General features: G+C 36.9%; 1 protein-coding gene across 5 annotated transcripts in view; it reads right to left on the bottom strand.

Moving 5' to 3' along the window:
• Positions 1–18,113, bottom strand: part of LOC131427387 (GTPase-activating protein) — an 87,175-nt gene extending 69,062 nt beyond the window's left edge. Inside the window, exons 1-2 of one of the 5 annotated variants that reach the window (XM_058590529.1) lie at positions 17,779–18,113; positions 1,608–2,301 (exon numbers count right to left, since the gene is read on the bottom strand). In XM_058590529.1, the coding sequence (XP_058446512.1) occupies positions 1,608–1,662 (55 nt within the window). In that variant the 5' untranslated portion in view covers positions 1,663–2,301; positions 17,779–18,113. Of the gene's footprint in view, positions 1–1,607; positions 2,302–2,404; positions 2,637–17,778 lie in introns of those variants that run through there. The other 4 variants (XM_058590533.1, XM_058590531.1, XM_058590532.1 and 1 more) reach the window with 4 other exon arrangements.
• Positions 18,114–21,226: the final 3,113 nt, after the last annotated feature.

Here is a 21,226-nt window from a genome sequence, read left to right as displayed (position 1 = left end):
TAACACAGAATTTCTACAATCTAGTGCCTTTTCGAGCGAGCACAAACGATAATCAAAGGTCTAGCTTGAATCTAGAACCACAGTTTGGAACATGGTTATTTCGAAAGTCCAGCCCGAATTATTTCCTTGGAGGTCATCCTTTCTCTGTACCATTTGTAAATAATTTTATGAAACTTTCATGTTCAGATGATCGCTATCGCTTTTTCAAACCTGGAGTAAAAAAGCTAATATTTCCGATGGAAGCGAATACTTAATTCCAAGTGAAGATCATTGCTGATTAATTTAACGGATGTTGGAACGTGCATCAAAAGTAACAACCCAACGGAAATCAGTTGAAAGGCAACCCGGTTCCAGATCGACCTTATGTACGTGCAGTAAATTTCGTTCCGTCACGGTGGAACACACGAAACGTTCCATAAAATACCACATTGCACAAGTGCCAATGCATTATTAATATCCACTTTTAGAACAAACATGCTGCCTACCGGTTTATAAATGTATCAAATGTTTTCTCCTGCCACTTCAGTTTAGCACGTGTTGGTCAAAACAATTAAATCGTTTTGCAACATTACCACTACGTTTCCAAACATTGACTCGAGCAACGGAACAGTCGTCACCCATCACTACATCTCACTTTTTCAGTATTGTTCGGCGAACCAATCTTCTATCTTCGAAACCGTAAGCTTCGCCTCGTGGGCTACGACCTGCGCTGCTGATAACTTTCTTGCCCAAACCCGAACAATTTTTACGATCGCCAACAGCTCGACTGGATCGTCATATCATTTTGGCATTTTGTGTCCAATTAACCGATGTTCCGCATTCCATCCGTTATCTGTTTCAATTATTTTTCTGGTGGAATGCGAACTCGATCTTCTGTCAACAGAGAATGAAAAAAAAAGAAGCGATTGCGAAGTGGCTCATTTTCAGGCCGCCGTTGATACGGTTGCAAAAACCATTCGAATCGTGTAGGTCAGCAGCAGCGGCTCGGATTTCGTACCCTGCGTGCTATCACACCACCATACAACGCACGGCGGGGACGGTGTAAGACACCGAAATTGAGTCGGGAAACATGACCAGCCCGCACTTCCTGTCGATGCAGCTGTCCCGGTAGGAATTCAGTTCGTTCCCACGAGGAGTAAGACCAGAAAAACAGGATTATTTCACCACCTGTTCCAGAGCAGGGGCTTCTGCTTCCTCTATTGCATGAGAAACGTTTACGGGATGTGTGTTGGTGTCAGTGTTTTTGTCGCCCATTGAGTAATTCACCGTTCTGGTCGATTGATAGTTTTTCGGTTGATTTTCGTTTGCTTCGCTCTCTGTTGACATTTCATTTCACTAATACCTTGAGGCGAACACTGATTCCACTGGAAGGCACTTTCCTCCTGTACGTTTGTGTGAGCAAACGTCGTAGCCGAAGGACGGAATCAGGCAGCAGAGTGCTGCAGATTTCTTTTGGAAAAAATCTGCGTATTGTTTCGGATTGCAGCAAACCGTGCTACCTGCCTGGACCGGGGTGGAAAGCATTCACACTATTGTATTCTCACTTGGCACAGTTTCGAGTATCGATTATGAGTAACATTGCAAGATAAAAGCACATCACAACTCACCTATTTTTATTTTTAATTGCTCCTCAACACGAGCTTTGCGTGTGTCGACAGCCATATTGAATCCATAACTAGACTGCAAATATGTATACACAAAACTGCTGCCGCCGCTGCTCCGGAAGAATGAGCTATGCTTTGTATGCGTGCGATCACCGCTGTATGAATCAATTACCTACACTGACACTAAACCACTCTCGCAGTACTTTTATTCATAACAAATCACGAACGGTTTTTCTTTTCTTCTTCGACTTGGCTCGCACACATTCCAGTACACTGGCAAAACTGTTTGATTCAGAAATTTCTAATAACACTAACACATACGAAATTGGGAAACACCACTACTATATGCGCCCAGTAGGTACAATTGCACAACTAGTATAGGACTGTAGCCAGTATGGACACACTCCTGAAGGTTCTCACAGAAAGGACAGGATGTTGGTACTAGACAACCGTCGTCTCTTCACCGTTCCTCAGCCACAGTTGCAACTTCTTCTGATTCGTCAAGGCTCTGGAAAATATATCCAGTGCGACAAGCTGGTCCATTACTTTGCTACGGTGATGTTCTTTTCTGCCACTGTATAACTAAAGCACACTGTCGTAATGATCCTTCGTTCTCAATCAGCAGAGCTGCAAGGCATTACCACCCGCGCATGTTCCGGAACAAACAGACGGCAAAACTGCATAATTTAATACTCGGCTGAAACGAAAGGAAGAACAGAGTAGAAAAAATATGCAAATTAATATTCCGAGGTCTTCACATTCCTAATTTATGTAGTAGGTGGATGGCGTTAGTTCAACACCTGGCGTAAGTAAGCTGGTGGATACATAATATTATTTGTTGATTTTCTTCGGAATTCGTTTCGGTCGAAAATACCGAACGAGAGTGAAACGCCAACAAACAAACACTCACACCGTATCACCGAGGAAGGTCTGCGTCGCGCGAATGAAGGAAAAAATGCAACCGACGACGATGCTGGTGAAGCACAAACTGGTCAAACGTGACGATTGAGTCGCTTTCTCATGCATCATTCGTTTGTCGTAGTCGTGCGTCGTCGTCTCCCACCGTAAGAAGTGTAGTCTGAGTGTGTCTGCCTGCCTGGGTCTTATCTACCCACATTCACGGTTTCGCTGGTCGTTGGCAGATCAGATGGAAGAGTTCGAAGTGTTGAGTGCGAAAGAGAGAAGAGAGACTCGGTGTGTGGAAGAGAGAAAACCTACGAGCACTTCGACACCGTATGAACGTACTGAAGGAACGCAACGACGATTCCATTCATTCATGTAAATTCATTCATAGTTTTTTTTTCATACAAAGGCGAGCACAACACATTTGATTATCTCGTCGACGAAACGTAGGAGTGGGGTTACGCGCGAGCCTGTCAATGGCAGTACGGGCAGTGAAGGGCAAGGAGGAGAAAGACAGCACGCGGAACGAGGGGAGCAAAACTATAAGCGAGAAGATTCTGAGTGAGTCGGCGTCGGATTGATTGACAAGTGGACAACAGCTCACCGACCCGACCATCAACCGGATAGAGTTCAGGCATCCCTTCGGCTGGGTTAAGGTAACCACATCCACATTCACTGTCAGGATATGCGAATTGGCTTCCTTCTTTGCTATGCGGCCTCCTGTCCTGTCCGGGGGCGTTCGTTTCCTTTGTTTGCCCTGTGCGGCCGAACCGATGTCACAGGAAAAAGGAAGTGGGCAGTCGCAGGCAGCTGGCGGGTTTCCTTTGTGATGGTTTCCCTTAATTTCCGCTACTCGGGGAATGCAGCCGCGAACGCGTTCGGGGATGAGAGAACGGAATTCGCATGACGGCTTTATATAGGTACAGAAATGTTCGTCATTCAATGAATGGGCTATTGTCGAAGATATTTCTGTATTACCGGTGGTGTAGGATTCCCAATGAATTTGAATTTATTATTCATTAACTGTGTGCTACTGTGTCGAACAGAAAGTTCTTTTATTGTCATACGGGAAACCCAATTACGGTGCACTGTGGCATTTTGGCTGCGTGGGTGTGAGCATAAAATTGCGTGGAGGGTGGAATTAAAAGCAACTTCGTTATTCTTAGACTCATTGCTTACCAACCTTTCTCTAAGAGGATCTCAAAAGTTTAAAAAAAGACATCATAAGTCGTCTTTGGAAGTGTTTTCCTAAATTCAATAGGGAAGTGAAATTGTTCCGTTTGCATTACGAAAGCAATTCTATTTAAAGTGCTGGCAAACGGGAGTCTCAACTAAACGTCTCATACCCAAATGATGAGGTGTTTTTGCACAACACAAAATTTGTACCCATTTTGTGTTGTGCAAAAACACCTCATCATGTAATTAGTCATAGTTCTTCGGATAATGTGTTTTGAATATCTTTCCAAAGGTGTATATAAAACGTCATTTGGTTTTATTAATTAAAATGTTTGGCTTAAAAACTAAACACTCCCCTACCTATAGCTTTCTAAAGGTCACTATGTGAAAATTTTCCAAGTAGCAAACATTGATCTTATATTGTATTTCTTAACTCTTCTCGCCACGATTCTGAAATTGGAAAAGCGCACTTGGCTTGTGTTATGTGCAACAAGTTTCTTTTTTGATATGTTTTACAGTAGTAATATTTGTTATGAGAAATCCGGATATGAAACTGTTCAAATGAACATAGTGTACTAATAAAACAGGTAATAAAACCGAGTTAAAGCATAATCCTTTCAGGTTTTTGAGTTGGTTTCACAAGCAGTAATATGAATGATTTTAACATTCGTTACAAAAACACGTGAAATCACTTGTCTAACATATCCAACAAAAATAACTATTCTGTAGCAATCGTAAAACCGTGAAATATACAAATTTTAACATGTTTTTATTCATTTAGGGGTTAGCCTATGTTTGTGTTTAGCGTACAAAGCCGTTTTTACTTTTCTTTACGTTTCGTCTTAGACTCGTCAGTGCAGAGCTGTTCAAATTGAACTGCTTATTGCAAGCTTAAACAGCTCAACTTGAACCGCTAAGCAGACGTAAAGTTAATGCTACTTGCAAAATACTTATATTTTTGGTACCGAAGTACCACGTCTTTCCTGACGTGCCGAACGAAAACGTTGTTTTCGGGTTATACTGACCAATTCCGGAACCCCTAAATGACCATACCTGAATCGGCCAGTTCAAAGTTTAAAAAATGCCTTTAAGGTGAAATGTAGCGTCATAAAATGCGCGCAATATTTTATCCGCTTCAGTTGAACGAACCGTCGCACAAAGCGTACCAAGAAAAACGGACACATAGAAACAAGAACTTTTTTTCAATGATTGAGCGCAGTGGGCTTACCTCTCGTTATATTGGCTTGTAAAAAAGACTGGACATAATGGATTTTTGAATTCTTCACACTTTGAATATATGCTAATTCAATCGTTATTGTTAGTGATTACTCTTACACTGGAGCTATAAATCATGAGTAATTATGAATGATTAACATGAGGTTATTGTTATGTATATGAATTGACATGGATTCTCCTTCAAAAGAACGATTGAAGACAAGAGAACATTCAAGTATTTTCGATATCTTTGCCAGTCGTTCACCAGGCCCTTCCCGCCGATGAGATAGAATTTACGTAAAATTATTCACCATTAACTTTTTTCGGAAGCGACTTTCGGAATTATATAGCATGATGAGTCTAGAAATGTCTGTTTCAACGATAACGAACCTAAGACCAAACAGCATCTGGCCTCCAGTGCCAGAAATCATCAATAGTTTAATAATTTCTTAGATTACATTATTGGAATACATTCCAATTATAACTAATAGTTCATCATATCATGCACTTAAAATTATTTAGTGAATCTTTGCTTAAGCACATATTTGGGGCACGAAATTGAATATAAAGTTATTTCGTAGTTCCTTATTATTCAATCGATTTTGAAAGCAAAATCAAGCGTTGATTCATTGTATTCATAACAATTGAAAAACCAATGAATTCCAATAAGTTTTCCATGCTGACTGGCTCGAAGCTGACCCTCAATGTTTATCAGTTTGTTTGTATATCGACGTCAACATTTGAAAAGGGCCTAAAAACAATTGACAGATTCTTTTTGTTTACTTTCTCTTTCGACTATATCTGCGTTATTATAGAAATGTTCATTACATATTTGGTACTGTTAGAAACATGGGAATATTGTCTATCAATATATACGAAAATTTTGTAAGTACACATGAAAATTAAGGAGATATTAACAAAAGAGAAAGTAAACAAAGAGAAACTCTCATTGATTTATGTGACCTTATGAGATGTTGACATCAATATCAGGTTAATGAACGATAATACTTGGCTTGTATTCATTTCATTCAGTAGCTTGTCAATGTTGAAGTTTTAGTTTTGCTATAAAAATTGCTACAATCTAAAATAATACCTGTTTTACGATATTACACAGCCAAGCATTATTGCTTCAGCAACATCAATGCATTGAACTCAACAGAGTTGGACATTATTAGCATTATAAATGACAGCTACTTAATAAATAAATGATTTCTTACAATATTCATTTTATTGTATTCAACTCGTTTTTATTTCAACACAAAACCTAATACTGCATAAATTCGCGTCATTATTTGATAAGTAATTTTTGCTCACGATATAATGCCATCGTGCCCACCGTGCATTTCTCACACCATCTCAATACGAAACAGCAGTGCGCAAGCAATAAAAAAATGCAGAAAAGTTTATGTAAACTTTTTCAATTTTCGGTTGTTTTAGCTAAAATTTTATAATTTTGAGTTGCATTTTCAGATTCTTTGTACAATTCTGCTACAAACAGTACTTTTCATTTCTAAAATAATCCCCGTGGGACGGAACAGTGACCATTTATACATTTCAAAAACCAATTACAGCTCGGCAAAGCAAAATTTCAAAATTCTAATAATACTTGGTTATGAAAAATTTGATTTAGAAAACTTAAGTGTTTTTGGTTTTTCGAAAATCGGTCTAGGTTTTGAATAATTGATCAAAAACGCGATTTTCGCATTCCGCTACAATTCACCTTAAGGGCTGAGAACAGTACCGTAAAGTGGTAGGTTTTTTGATATTTTCCCGTTTCAAATTAAATTTTCTTGGAAACGGTGCAGAATATAGAAACACCTACCTGACAATGTCTTCGAAATTTGGTTGAGAATATTCTGTGAAATTTTCAGAATGATTCATTGAGTTTAGCAGTCGTGTTGTATTTTTTTATGACTAAAGAACTGCTAAAAATTGGAACGCTCGGAAATGCATACCTCTACTTGTTCATCGAATATCTCGGCTTTGAAGGCTTGTATCATAAATCTACCGTGACAAAGTCTAGATAATTTTGTTTAGATGCGATTAGTACATAAAAACATATATGTTATCGCGATAAAAATAAAGTCTTGTATTTTGCTGTGAAACAAAGTCAGATTCAATGCATCCGCCATTTTTCTCGCTTTGGTTTCCTGATAGCATTCTAAAACAGGAGAGAGAAATAAAATTGGCTTGACAAGGCAGCCAAACACACAGACATTCAATATTTGTGAACAATGAATATTTTTTCATTTTTCATTGGAATCCATGTAATGTCCAACCCATACGATAGATTCATGTGATAAAACTTCTCATCAAAATAATAAAATGTATGTAGGCAACCCGGTACAGTTCGCTCATATACGAGAGAGTTCAAGAGAAATACGATGCGCAAAGGGAATTGAGCGAGCCACGTGGTCGATTTAAAACTCAACACGCGACCCTCTGTCCTCAGACCTTAAAGCCTACCCGTCCTACGTCTAGCACTTTTGAAGAATCATTTATTTTATCCTTGTAGTTTCTGTTCTATTTCAACTGTAGAAGTTTTAACCTTAAGGTCATGCACCTCTTCGGGCCAGAAAAACTTTCTGACCCTATGTGTGGGGTTAGGAATCGAAATTTTGAATGACAATGACTTTCAGTTCAGTTTAGTTTTCGGTTTGGACATGATATAATGTTTGCCTTTCTCATTTAGAAAGGCTATGCAATCACTGTGAAAATCGACTTTTTAACCATTCGACTCAGCTCGACGAACTGAGCAAATGTCTGTGTGTGTCCGTGTGTGTGTATGTGTGTGCGTATGTAACAAAAATATGTGTGTGCGTATGTAACAAAACAAAAGTATGTAACAAAAAAACAAAAATATACTTTTCTCAGAGATGGCTAAACCGATTTTCACAAAAAAAGATTCAAATGAAAGGTCTTATAGTCCCATAGCCTGCTATTGAATTTCATTCCGATCCGACTTCCGGTTCCGGAGATATACCTTATGATAAAAAAAGAACCGGAATTTTATTTAAAAACGCAAAAATTCAATTTTTAATAAATTTCTTTATTATGGCCTTCGAAGTACTCTCCTCCTGCGGCAATACATGCATGCCAACGATTGATCACTTTTTCCATACAAGTATTATAGTCCGTCGAAGGTATGGCCTTTAGTTCATGCAGCGAATTCTCTTTTATGGTCTCTATGGTCTCAAAACGCGTTCCCCGCAATGGCAATTTGAGTCTGGGGAAGAGGAAAAAGTCACACGGGGCCATATCTGGAGAGCACGGTGCTTGGTTGATGATATTGGTTGAATTTTTGGCTAAAAACTGCGACACAACTAACGCTGTGTTAGCCGGCGCATTATCGTGAAATTCAGCTTTTTTGGCACCAGCCGAGAAGCGACGCGTTTCAAACCCAAAAAATCAGTTGAAATGTATTCTGCTGATCCATAAGAGATGCCCAACAACACAGCAATCTCTCTAATCGGTACAGAACGATTTTGCAACACGATTTGCTTCGCCGATTCAATGTTTTCTTCAGTAACAGATGTTGTTGGGTGGCCAGGGATCTCATCATGATCCAAGCTTGTACGACCACCTTTGAAGCATTTATACCTCTCGTATGCCTGTGTTTTTCCTAGACACGATTCACTAAAGGCCTTTTCTAACATTTTCAACGTTTCGGAACACTTAAATCCATTTGCAACACAAAATTTGATGCACGCACGTTGTTCTAAATTTTCATCCATTATAAAAATCGCCACACGAACATTTTTCAACTTCTTTGTATAGACGCCAAACAAAAACTAATCGTACGATATGCGTCAAAATTTGACAGAATGTGTATAAAAGTGTTGCCAACGTTAAGAGAATAATAGTTTACCGATTGGACAAATGCGGGATTTTTAAAATGAAAATTCCGGTTCTTTTTTGATCATAAGCTATGTATTTTTGCATTTCACCAAAATTGCCTTTTTCAAATTGTAACTCGGAAACCGTTGATTGTACAAAAAAAGCGTTCAGGAAGAAGTTGTAGGGAATCGATTGGGCAAAAAAAATATATACTGAAAAAATTACAAAATAATCCGAAAAAGTTAAATAAAAAAAGCATGGTTTAAAATTTTTTTGATAATTTTTATTTTAAAACTGTTATTAAAACCTACAGATTGATGGCTATCCCATCCGTTCCTTTTGCTAAATGAAGAAGTTACAGCTAAAACAGTTTATGGGTCTCTTTGTAATTCGGAAACCGTTCATCGTACAAAAATGGCGTCCAGGAAGAAGTTGTAGGGAATCAATAGGGCACTCTAAAAAAAAATATACACTGAAATTGAAATTTGATTTTTTTTCTCAATAATTTCAAAATGAACCAAAAAACTTTTATTAAAACCTACAGATTGATGGCTATCCCATTCGTGCCTTTTGAAAAATGAAGAAGTTACAGCTTAAACAATTTACAGATATATTGGAAATTTCAAGTTCTCGTTGAAAGATAATCGTTTAAACAGTTGAATATTATTCTACTTGGTTGAAGGTAATAAATTTGTCCATGATGTCCTTTCTTCTAAAAGTAGCTGTTCTTGAGATACTAGGATTTTTAATTATAACACCTTTTTTATATTTCCATGGATTGTTTATTTGCTTGCTATATCTACAATTATTACATGTACATGAATCATTTCGAAAATATCTGAAAATTGTTTTAGCTGTAACTTCTTCATTTTTCAAATAGAACGAATGGGATAGCCATCAATCTGTAGGTTTTAATAAGAGCTTCTAAATGAAAATTATCACAAAAGAAATCGAAACCCTGTTTTTTTATTTAAGTTTTTTGATTCATTTTGAAATTATTGAGAAAAAAATCAATTTTTTTCAGTGTAAATTTTTTTTAGAGTTCCCTATTGATTCCCTAAAACTTCTTCCTGAACGCCATTTTTGTACAATTAACGTTTTCTGAGTTACAACGATTAAAAAAAGGCAATTTTGGTGAAATGCAAAAATGCACACGCCCTTTTTAAAAATCAGTCGTGAGTCGGATTAACCTCTCCATCGGTTCAAAACTTATGGTTTTCCATACTGAAGCCATGTGCAAAGTTTCATCCAAATCGGAGAAGGTCCGAGTCTGATGATCTGCTAAGCATTTCTGGAATTGCTCACACATGCGGAGTGATCCTGACCTAATCTTGTATATTAGGGCGTATTTCTATGCGAGTGTAGGGCTTTGTCTTTCATACTTTAGTTTAAATTATCCACAAGCAACGATCACTCGCTTATTTGAAAGTTTAAATTAAATTATGAATGCAAATCGACTTTAAATGTTCAAAATCGATATTTTTCAGTGTAGGAGTCGGTTATAATTTTTTCCATGTTTTTATTCGAAAACTTGACTAATTTTGTAAAAATTCCTCATACAACACTTTCCTGTAGGATTTGTCCATTTGAAAAAAAAACGAGGATTTTCAAAGGTCAGTCATATTCGATTGCACGAGCTTTTCTATTAGTGGAATTCAACAAGTGAAAAAATAGTTTTTTTTTCTCATGGAAAAGGTAAGCGATTGAAGGATGTTGGACGTTCAATACTTCATACAAAACTAATTTCGTATAACTGCATTAAGCGTTTTAATTGCTTTTTGATTAATTAATTGAACTTTTTTTGCAGAGATAGGATGAACATGGATGAATAATCTACCAACAATTATAAGACAGAGAAACACTATTCTCTGAATTGCCTTAAACTTGAAATTCAAAATCGGTTGTTTTACTTCCTATGGTTTTACATAATGTTGTAGCATTTTAATGTTACTCACAAACCGAAACCATGGAAGTTGTTCATTTACAAACGAAACTGACCACCGGAACAGTTTCATGTGGTTTGTGACCGACATGCTGCTAATATTATTTTTTTCTTCAACACAGTTACGGACTGGCAGCTGCTTGGCAAGGCTACTCTGAGCAAATGCCACAGAATAAGCCATAAGCACACTCACAGCAATAACAACAACCAAAATTAAACACTAAGCTAGCTCAAATCCATCCGCTAAAAAGTGTTATGCCTACCTACGACGTGTAAGCAAAACGACACCAGCGGAAGACCCGAACACAATTCTCTAGGGGGCCAGTAGTGAGTCATTAAACCGGGTTACAAATTCCGCTCCGGTTGTGATGGTTGTGGTGGTGGTGGTGGTGGTGGTGGAGCAGCATAAGCATAGTAACAACGCAATGACAGCAAACACCACCAGTACCAGTAGCAACCGCGTCCGGAAGTTACCTTTTGGCACTGTTTGGCACAGTTATCGAATCTTTCCATGCAGAGCCCAACAGTGCACACCTGTTCCTATTGTAGCGCTGAATTGACCGGAAAGCCGTCATTACACAGGGACTGAGGCAAGATGATGATAAATGCAGTGTTTTGTTGGGTGAACCTTTGACTGCAGTGAAATTATTAGCAGATGGGAGTAATGGATCGAACATAGGTTCTCCCAACAATGTATTCTGTTTTATGGCATTGTTGTGATCGTAGTCTACCAGTTGAACGAACATTTGACCGATGACCCGAGAGCATGATTGATATACATTCCAATGATGATGTCATTTTTTATTGCTTTTTTAGTGATTACGGGACGGTACTGCATGGGCACTGCTTGCCCAGTCGGATTCTATCGTTGATAACTATAAGCACTGCCTTTGTAAGGTAACCAGGCCTGCCAAGCTAAGGGTGTTGACATAGAACAACGAATTATTTGTTGATTGATTTTTGGTAACAACTCGGCATCTATGAGAAATCTTCTAATCCAATTGCAAATGAAAATAATGGAGATCCAAATTGTCTTCATTTGCAATCAATAATTTCTCTGGGGAAGTAGAGATTTTTTAATCACACTTCAATTCTGATTGATACCTTACACGAAAATCGTAATTTTTGAAAATTGGAGAAAAAGAGGTAAGATGTCATCTGTTTCATGGATTGATATTAAATTTTATCCGGATCCTACTTTCGGCTCCGAAGTCGACTAGGTGCTATCGTCTTCTGCATTGATTGCAGAATGAGAGGATGTGCATCGAATTTATTTTTTCAAAAAATCATAACTCTTGATACCGTTGACCAATTTTCATGCGTCCAGTGTCAAAAAAAAAAAAAACAGATTTTCTTCTAGTCCATACTGACTCATACGGAACCGCAGCGGTCCAAAAACACCGGGGTTATTCCAGATCGCGTTGGGGTATGTCTGTTCTGCCGTTAGAAGTTTTTGATACATAAAATTTTATATAAGTATGAAGTATTAGGATTAATACGGAAATTGTATAAAATGTGAAGGACTTACTAGAGCTCATAAAATGCAATGTACAATTCCGGATTGTGGTCCCATAGAATTGTGCTTGAAATTTGACATGGCATTTCATCTCAGGACTTTTCAAGTTGTTAAAAGACTTTCAAAACTAATTTGGGAACTCCAGTTTAGTTGATCTGCATATTTTCGAGATTTTGATGTAAATTCAAAGTACTTTCCACTTAGAGCTGTTTGATCAACTACTTTTTGCCACCTTCATAACATACTTCTAACGGCAGAACAGACATACCCCAACGCGATCTGGAATAACTCCAGTGTTTTTGGACCGCTGCGGTTCCGTATGAGTCAGCATGGACTAGAAGAAAATCTGTTTTTTTTTTGACACTGGACGCATCGAAATTGATCAACGGTATCAAGAGTTATGATTTTTTGAAAAAAAAAAACAAATTCGTTGAAAATCCCTACCCGAGCGTTTGAGTGTTAATCATAGAAGATGCGCGTGAGTTCTGAAAAATATTCTAATTTCATCCTTAAGGCCTGAGGACAGTGGGTCATATAAAGATCTTAAATCGACCACGTCACTCAAAGCGGATAAAATGGCGGACGCATCGAAATTGACTGTGTTTCACTGATAAATATAGACAGAAAGAAATAATGGAATTTACACGGCATGTAAATCAATAGTAACATGGAAATTCACGTAAATTCACGAAATATTTTTAACTGTGTGCGACTTAATTTTTATCGCGATAAAATTTATGTTTTATGTACTTTTTATGTTTATGCGTTTTTTAAGAGCTTGCTGATTTGAAATTTATATAAAAACATGCCAAATAATGAAATGGCCAAATTATTTATTTTATTTGTTATACAGTTTCTTGGCATTTAACATTTAAATACGATTTCGGTCATATGACCGCCACGACTATTTTTCACAAAGGTCGCTCTGGAGGTCCAATTTCGACCACTTTTTCAAGTATTTGAGGGTGTATTTTAGCAATGACACGTTGAATATTGGTTTTCAGAGCATCCATGGCTGATCGTTGCTGATTTATTCACATAAACCAATCAATTCACTAAAAATAATCGAGTGGCGCCAAATTACACGAACGATGAGGCCTACTCACCGGTTCATTTCTCAAAATAATGTTGTCGTTGAAATGTTCTTTTAATAAGTCGATTTTTTTGGCCGTGGTATGACAAAGTGGCACCATCCTGTTGAACTTAACGATTTGGTAACAAAAATTCATTGATCATGGTTCTGTAGACTGCATCAAACAGTACATTTATCGGGATGCATCGGTAATTCTTGAACTGCGTGTAAATTATCTTTGCTTCAAATACGGTAATTTTGCTTGTTGCCGCATCCATTCAATCAAAAATGCGCCTCATCACTGAAGAGAATTTTGCGCTATAAACAGTTTTAATTCTTCTTCTTTTCTGGTTGGCGTCACCTCACTTGAGATGACGCCGAATTGATGGCACAGCAACTAAGGCTCGATTGCCAGTTAATTTTCGTTTATAGTCCAATGGACTTTATTTTCACTTGACTACAAGCGAAACTCTCGCTGTGTGGCTGCGTCGAATCGTCAAAGTACGGCTGAAAATCCTTTCTTTCTTGCGAAATACTCGAATTTTCACCAATTTGAGAGCTTCACCGGAAGTCCACAGTTTTAATTGAAGACTGATTTTGAAAATAAATTTCCATGGTTTGGGAACGCTTCCTGGAGTTAACCTATTCATGATGGTTTGCCAAACAATACTGAGTAGAAACGTCACTTTACACTGTCAAAACAACTTTCAGACAATAGAGTAATCCCTATTTAAAAAAAACGTGCTTAATCCACCTAGCAGTGAGATGATACCTTTTTTTATCAATCAGCATGTGTTTTTCGCTTGAATATCCTTCGTTGTGTTTAGTTTTTATGAAATCATTTTTATGACCGTCGTTTTAAATGAATTGTAATTTAAATTTTGAAATTGCAAGACGAAATAAAGATAGAAATTGTTTGAAATTTTAAAATTATGCCTTTTAATCTAAACGTGTGACAATCGATTAAGCATTCCATGAGATGTAGAAGTTTAAGTTCTTTAAAGTTTTTGTCAAGTTTATTTTAATTTGCATTTTTGTTTATCAAATTCGTTTTGCCCTTCTTTTAGTTTCTCTATACCAGATACTTTCGGAAATCGATATAGCCAAAGTCAGATAAATTCACTTAATTAGATTTGGAATTTTTGAAAATTCGTGTAGCCTTAGAGAAATCGTAGAGCGTTCTGTATAAAATTTTTGGATACCTTCCGGGAGCGAAAACCGAATACCGGTAAAACTGATATAAGTTTATTTGATCGTCGACTCAACATCTGTGAACCCGATAAACCGGATAAATGTATGTGAAATTTTTATACTAATCACCCTGTATCTCCTGAACCGGAAGTCGAATCTGATTAAAAAACAAGTAGTTTTCACGAGACCTTAAGACCTTTTATTTGAATGTTAGGTGGACGAAATCGGTTCAGCCTAGCAAAATGAGTGACGTTGTTTTTATTTCATTTGATATATCATCTTGTAGCTCCGGAACCAGAAGTCAGATCCAAACGAAATTCATAAACCTTATGTGGGAGCATGTTCATATGAGTCAAAGTTTGTAGCACACAGTTAAGCCATCTTCGAGCGAAATTAATGACTCCTTATCTCGACGAACTTCTTCGAATGGTATAAGGGTAAAACTCCTACTACTGAAATCAGACGAAAAGTCGCTTACACAAAAATATCGAATGTCGTAATGTAATGTATCGTAATGTCGGAGACTTAACTGGAGGACGTGAATACGAACAAAACTTACATGCTCCTTTCAGACTTCTTAATATCAATAATCGTTCGTATTAGTTGATTGATTGTATGAATTTGGCAACTTTTAACACATGGATCAATAAGTCCCGAGACTAACAATGGAAACAGCATTTTTTTTGCAAATTTTTGTTTATTCATCAACATAATCACCTTTTAGGGTGATACAATGGTTCCAACGTTTTTCCAATTTTTCAATACCATGTTTATAAAAAAAAATATCTTTCGCTTCAAAATAAGCTTCAGTTTCAGCGATGACCTCCTCATTTGAGCCAAATCTTTTTTCCTGGAGCATTTTTTTAAGATCAGCAAAGAGCCAGTAGTCACTGGGGGCTAAATCTGGTGAGTATGAGGGGTGGGGAAGCAGATCAAAGCCCAATTCGTTCAATTTCGCCATTGTTTTCATCGACTTGTGGCAGGGTGCATTTTGTTCCATCGAAAGCAATCGCGGCACCCACTTGGAAAAAACCTTTTTCATGCTAAATTTTTCATGAAGAATAGTAAATACACTTCCATATGATATCTGTGTCATCTCAACAATCTCACGGAGCTTCACTTTACGATCTTTCATTATAATTTTTGTCACTTCACTTACATTTTCCGGTGTAACGGCTTCTACAGGTCTACCCGAGCGTTCCGCGTCATTTGTGTCGGTACGACCACGTATAAACTCGGCGAACCACCGACAAATCGTTGCTTTTGATGGACAAGAGTCCGGATAACATTTTTCAATCCATTGTTTCGCTTGCACGATGTTTTTACCCATTAAAAAACAATGTTTTATCATACAAAACGACTTTACTCCAACCTCGATAACTCAGCTTTTTCTGGTCGCATCGACTTAAAATTTTGACCCGTTTCAAGCAAAGGTTAGTACTCTAGAAAGACGTGGTTACTGGTTTACTACGAGCGCCATCTCTGCTTTAGTCTCGGGACTTATTGATCCATGTGTTACTGACTCACTCCCAGAATTGTACAAACATATTCTAACACACAATTAAAGCTGAACAAATGAGAATAGAAGTATACAAAAAAATATGTCATATTTGTTTATTTTTTGTAAGATTTTCATACTCAGTGGAGGAGAGTTTCTCATAATTCTTTGGGAATATTTTAATGTGTCTAAAAGTAACCGATTTGTGAAATTTATTCGATATTTACAACTGTTGAGGACTTTTTGCCACCATCTATTTATCTCCACCAGGACCTGAATTCCGGACATTCAGGAACAGGAACTTTATTACAATTAGACATTCTGAACATTCAGGAACAGGAACTGGATTAAAGCACAATTCGAAACCTGGGACTGGCTCCGAGTTCAGTTGCAACATTCAGGTTGGAATCCTGATCAAAAACTCAGCACATGAATTTAGTTCTAGAACTATGTAACTGCATTAATTTTCTTGTTTATATTTTGCAAACGACAACTGTCAAACTTGCGTAGAAAGATTTTATGAAAAGATGGTGTTAGTGATTAAACTTTTGTCTTGAATGCCTAAAAAAGGGGGATGTTTTAGTCAGTACGGGCGCTTTATAGTACTTTACTTGCTCTGAACTTCTAATCATGAGGAGTTTAATGAGATATAAAAGATAGGAGTCATCGGCAAGTGACAGTTTCGTACACTTGATCAAAAAATAGGACTTAGTGTAGTAAAAATACGAATGACAAAAAACACTTTCTGGAGGTGAACGTTTAGCTAGTACAGTCTTCTATATTCATTAACACTCAACGACTTGTTAGATATAATTAAAGCCAATTAAAAAAATATACCGAAAACTTACATCAATAATGTTAAATAGTCGTAAAATTGTCCTAATTGATGGGTCAATGTAGTTTTCAGATTTTGAACCGATTAAACATTCAATACATTTCAATACATACATTGTTAAATGTAACGTTTTGCGGATAAGATATACCACCAGGACCATATAGATATAATATGAATAATAAAGCTATTCTTATGTGATAAAATTGTTTGAAACATCTGCAAATTATTCACTATTTCAGGAAGGATTGCAGTAAACTCTGCTCAAAACGAGTACTTCATTATGCAATAAGATTCGATATATAGTCTAAAAGCAATCTAGAAAGGCAGCGATTGTTGCAAAACGAAAAAGAAGTTTTCTCCGCTTCCGAAAAGAAGTGTCAATTGATTAAGCACATTTTCCTAACTATATGAAGGTCCATCCAGGTGTGGAATTGCGTTTTTCAACATCGGCTGTTTTCCTGAATTGGAAGCAGAACTTGAATGGATTTCACGGGTTTAAGGAAAAAATTTCCAATTGTATTTTTTCCTCATTTTTTTGGTTTCATCTTCCAAGTTTTTCGGAAGGAAAAAAATAACATTATTCTGCACTGCACATTGATGCAGTGCTAATCTCCGAACAAAAATATTTATTGCATTCATTACAAAGTACTAAGTGCTCACTACACTGTATTAGTAATTTTTACTTAGTCGTTAAAATTTTCCAACGGGATCATTCGTGCAATTTCTGCTACCTAATACACTTTGAATGTTTCGAAGCATTTTACTGACAAGACATCGGAATTAAAACCAATGCAGGTGTTGTGCTATACTACTATTCATTTTATATTGGTTATTGCTCTGTTGAAAAAGGAAAAATTGACTAAAGAACATTTGTATCAGCTATTACGTTTTAGCACCATCTCACTTTACTTGCTCAAACATTTGTTAATGTTGTGAATATGATTTTTATGTTAATAATCAAATCGATCATTGGTATGTAAAATATTTACCACAAATTTCTATTTTATTTGTCGGACCTTTTCCACCAATCACATATCAGGCAACACTGTTGTATCAGATTACCATAATTTATGTTCACCTTTGGTTTCTGCTCCATTTCAACTTCAGGATAAATTTTCACATCAATCATGTTTTTGTTTTTGATTCACTGCACTTTCTGGCACCATTTTCAGTCTCAAAATACAACTGGCCATGCCAGCATTGCTGGAAAATTCAACATTTACGTTCGTCCGAGTGCGAATTAATCGAGGAAATGACTGTACTATTCAGCTTCAAACTCCCGAGCGACCGACCGAAGACTTGTACCGTGCGAACATGGAGTCGCTTTGCAGCGCAGCGGCCGTGGGCTCCCATTCAGTTTTGCTGCATGCGATGCTGTCCCATTCACTCACGTATGTTTTTCCATGGTCAGTGTGCTAAGCGTTCTGTGTGTGCGTGAGATGATTGAAACATCTCACTGCGATGTTTTACGACTTTCATTCAAGCTTTGCTCGAATGCACAGTTAATGTGTTGTACGCATCTTTATAGTTTATAGAGTTTTTATATTGAATGTATGTATTTAATTAACAGAGTACGATAGCTCCAATACGTCAGTGTATTGATTTTACTCAAAATCCTAAAATTAGACAAGTTCTTTTTTACAATTATAAATATATTTTTGCCAACAAAGGACCTGATTTTGGTTTCAACTATTCAGTAGTTGTTTGACATTAAACAACGTTCTGGAAATAAACAAAAAGAATAACTGACAAAAATCATTTCTTCCAAACGAATAGCGGACATATCTCTACTTACAGACAAACTTCGTTTCAAATGAAAGGTCTTGTGGTTCCATAGCATGCTGTTGCATTTCGTCGCAACAGAAGCTGTGTAGCTTGTGTAGCTTTGTAAAAACACAAAACTGCTAATTGATTCTTCCGAGGTGTGGCAATTAAGTAATCATACTGATTTTATTGTTGCGGTTGTGGTAAAACTGCAATCTCGAAATTTTTCTCTCCTTCCCCTTCTCATTGATATGTTTACCGTCGCTCTAGAATGTTTAGCTCGCCTACTGTGTCGTGTTGAGTAGATGTGTGTCTAAAATAATCGTCGTATTGCAACAACCGCCTCATTCGCTCGATATGTTATCCTGTGACTATTTTTGTTCCTTAGAACAAAATCGGTGGTCAAAGGAACCCATTATGAGTCGGCTAGAGATATCCAGGCGGCCGTGGCGAGGGTACTCGCTGACATCCCAGAAGCGTTCCAGAAATGTTACGTAGCATGAAAAACGTGCTGGAATTGTTGTATAGTTGCCAAAGGAACTATTTCGAAGCATATTGTAGAGTTGCGAGAATTGTTTAAAATATACGGTTTCTATTAAATCAGTCTCATTACTAAATTGTCACACCTCGTCAATTTGATTTATGTTAATTTCATGTTCCGGCGTACAACGAATGGAAAACTGCTAGACTCAGCATTTGTTAGCTGCACCAATGATTGCAACATATTAGTACCACCCTCGCCCCTGATGAAACTTGATCACCAACAACAAAAAGTTAATTCTATTTCGTAAAAACCAGAGTAAAATCATTAAATTTTAGATAACTTTCTTATTACATGCATTACAAGTTTTTCCAGGAAAACAGATTCTATTTCTGAAAAAAGAATCTGGTTCTAAAAATAATGGAGTGTTAGTTATTTTCAAGTTTAATGTATCTTCAATTCCACTGTATGTAAAAACATCGCATACGATTGGTGTCAAAATTCATCACTCACTTCTCATCGCTCAAAAGCTCACCGATGCACGTGCGCACAGTGATGTTTATTGAGTTTTTATGAATCGAAAAATGCTTCTGGGTTAAATGTTTTATCGCTAATCAGACATTTCATTCATCGTGGTGATTAAAATGTTGACCTTGTCGCATGCGCAGCACCTGCAAACTGTATTTATTGAGATAGGGAAAAGAAATATAAGTACTATACACCGAGAAAGTTATAACTGAAAACCCGAAAAATTAATTCATTCATCGATCGAAGTAATGATGGTGGTTTTTTTCTATATTACCATAATTAGTTAAAATTGCATATAATCTATAAAAAATCTGGATATGATTAGAAAAAGTAGTGTATAAGTTACACACAGTCCTTTGCGATCTGCTAATCGATGGATAATATCACAGACTAACAGATATGATACTCATATTGGATTCTTTAACCATTTTAACAGTCATTTTGAATATTCCTTTAGTTGGAACAGTACTCGCGAATATGTTAAATATTCGAAGACGAACAAAAAGACAATTTAATCGGTTTTGTGCCATAAATTGAAAACAAGGTTAACCCTTAAAGTGTGTGACTATTCATGAACAAGAATTTGTTTCAATCAATAAATTTCGTTGCAACTTCATTGCTGACAGGAGATGCAGCGACAGCGAGGGCTGGATAGCAATTCGTAGGATTCGTAGTGTCAGTAGAATCGTAGCACTAGCCATGCAATGGTTCTGTACACTCTGAATCGGCTACGAAGTCTGTTGAAACAGAAGGTCAAGTCAAGGCCATGCCCCCCCAATGTTTTGGTAACTGGAATAAATATTTTAAAATTTACTAGAAATATCTTATGATATAACACTTTTTCTATTACCCCCGTAGTTCGTCTCCGTAATCGTTTATATTTCTCAGCTAAGTTACTATAATTTTCAAACAAATTTACTACAATGTGAAATGTGCTATACTTTACCGCTTTCGAATATTGCTTATTACTGAAATAGTTAGGAAAATGTTTGTGATCGTGTCAAAACATTCGGAAGAGAAACTAAACTTGTCTTCTTTTACCATTACAATAGCACCTCAGTTTAGAACTAATTGACCTTCAATCAAAATAACTCCATGTTTATCTCTCGGTCACCGGCTGCCTAGATATTTAGTAAACAACGTGATTAATCCACCTAGCAGTGAGATGATACCTTTTTTTATCAATACGCATGTGTTTTTGCATGGATATTCTTAGGTGTTTTAGTTCTCATGACATTATTTTAATTATCGTCGTTTTAAACGGCAAATTGAGATTTTAATCACTCATTACCCTTCAATGCCGAAACTGCAAAACATATCGAATTTCAATCTTAGCGTGTGACAATCGATTGAACATTCCATGAGATGTCGAAGTAAGTTCCACTTTAGAGTTTTTCGTCATTATTTATGGTACTTCCAGAGCCGGTATTCAGGAATTAGCATAGCCCAAAATGATTCGAATGGCCATAAATTATTACGCCAAACAATTTACATGAAATTTATAAACTCATCATCTGTAATTCCAGAATCGGATAAAATTCACCTATTTTGTATGGGACCTTAAGTCCTGTAATATTTGTTTTTGAAGTTCGAATTGGTCTTTTTTGAGAGAATGATTGAGCTTTGAGAATCGATTCGATACTGGAACCGGAATTCTAAAATCG

The sequence above is a fragment of the Malaya genurostris genome, chromosome 2 (genome assembly GCF_030247185.1).
Source record: "Malaya genurostris strain Urasoe2022 chromosome 2, Malgen_1.1, whole genome shotgun sequence".
In the NCBI taxonomy this organism is placed as follows: domain Eukaryota; kingdom Metazoa; phylum Arthropoda; class Insecta; order Diptera; family Culicidae; genus Malaya; species Malaya genurostris.
The sequence above is the reverse complement of the archived record's forward strand: the minus strand, read 5'-3'. Positions and strand labels throughout refer to the sequence as shown.